This window comes from Suricata suricatta, chromosome 8 (assembly GCF_006229205.1).
Source record: "Suricata suricatta isolate VVHF042 chromosome 8, meerkat_22Aug2017_6uvM2_HiC, whole genome shotgun sequence".
Classification (NCBI taxonomy): Eukaryota; Metazoa; Chordata; class Mammalia; order Carnivora; family Herpestidae; genus Suricata; species Suricata suricatta.
The window spans coordinates 126,390,539-126,391,833 of NC_043707.1; the positions used below are offsets into that span (position 1 = coordinate 126,390,539).

General features: G+C 65.8%; 1 protein-coding gene across 1 annotated transcript in view; it reads left to right on the top strand.

The window, feature by feature from the left end:
• The window catches only part of RAP1GAP (RAP1 GTPase activating protein), a 58,053-nt gene that overhangs the window by 35,923 nt on the left and 20,835 nt on the right, over positions 1 to 1,295 (top strand). The window contains exon 3 of the mRNA XM_029945884.1: positions 1,054 to 1,267. Within this exon, the coding sequence (XP_029801744.1) occupies positions 1,054 to 1,267 (214 nt within the window). The remainder of the gene's footprint in view (positions 1 to 1,053; positions 1,268 to 1,295) is intronic.

Sequence of the window (1,295 nt, forward strand, 5' to 3'; positions counted from 1 at the left end):
CCGCCTGGTAAGAGAGGGGACAGACCTGACGCCACAACCGTGCATGAGTTTCTTTGGAGAGGGAAGAAAAACAAAGCACGCAGTACCCGCGGAGGTGGCTGATCAGCAAGGGTGAACGGCACAGGTCTGACCCTCACACCCACCTGAGTGCACACCACCCATCACAGAGACCGGCTCACAGATCCCGGGACACAAGCACCCCACGTGCACACTCAAATGCCTGCCCACGGAGACACAACCCACACTGTAACTTGCACTAGAGGAAGCCAGAGGAGACCTGACCTCCAGTCACGTATGGCCACAACCCAACGCTGGGAGCTCAGAAGAGCCCATTCCATAGGCAGCTACGGCAGACGCCACTGACACTCGCCTGCTGTCCAGGTAGACAAATCCGCCTGTTAACGCAACACCCTGTAAAACGGCAACATCGGCATCCATGCCTGGGTCACACAACCTCAGCCCAGCACAGTCCCAGCGCGACAGTGATGTGGGTGCATTAACGTCCCCCAGAGCACCCCACTCAGGGGGACCTGAGGGAACGATGGCCAGGAACACAGCCCCGGAAGTCACAGCCACATAAACACTGACACATGGTACTGTCACCCAGAGAGCACTGAAGCAACAAGTGACACCCACAGTTACAGCCTCACAGGCGCAGCAGACGCCCTGACACATGGAAGACTGTGGGTGAAGTGGCCCGGAGCACCAGGCAAAGTTACTCTGCGACATTCAGACCCATCCTGAAAGGGGCAAGAGACGGCGAAGTGGCTCCTGAGGCTAAGGGACACACGGACTCACGCACGCACAGAGTCACTTTGGCCCTGAGCCACGATACCACCACGGGCACTCTGATTCCGGGGCAGCTGCAGAAAGAGCCCAAGGCCTGGGACCCCCGGGGCAGGGCTGCGCCCTGTGGCCGCTGTGGCCAGGTGTCAGCCCAGAAGCTAACACACCCTCCATGACGGAGCCTCGCACACCCGCCCCGGCTGGGGCAGAGCCTGCCCGGCTCCGGGAAAGTCCGGCCGAGCCGGCTCCGCGGACCCCCTCCGCCAGGCCGCCCTCGCTCTGGTCCTCACCTGCCAGCCGGCCCCGGCGGGCAGCGAGCCCCTCCGCGGACGGCCTGGGGGCGCCAGGGGCCGCGGCTTCGCCATCCCGAGCCTGGCCTGGCCCGGCCGGCTCCCGCCCGCGCGCGCCCCGGCCCGGGCCCCGCAGCGCCGAGCTCCGCGCCCTCCGCTCCGGGATCCCGGCGGCGCGCTGCCTGAGCTGGGCTCGCGGGGCCGCGGGGCCCGGAGGGG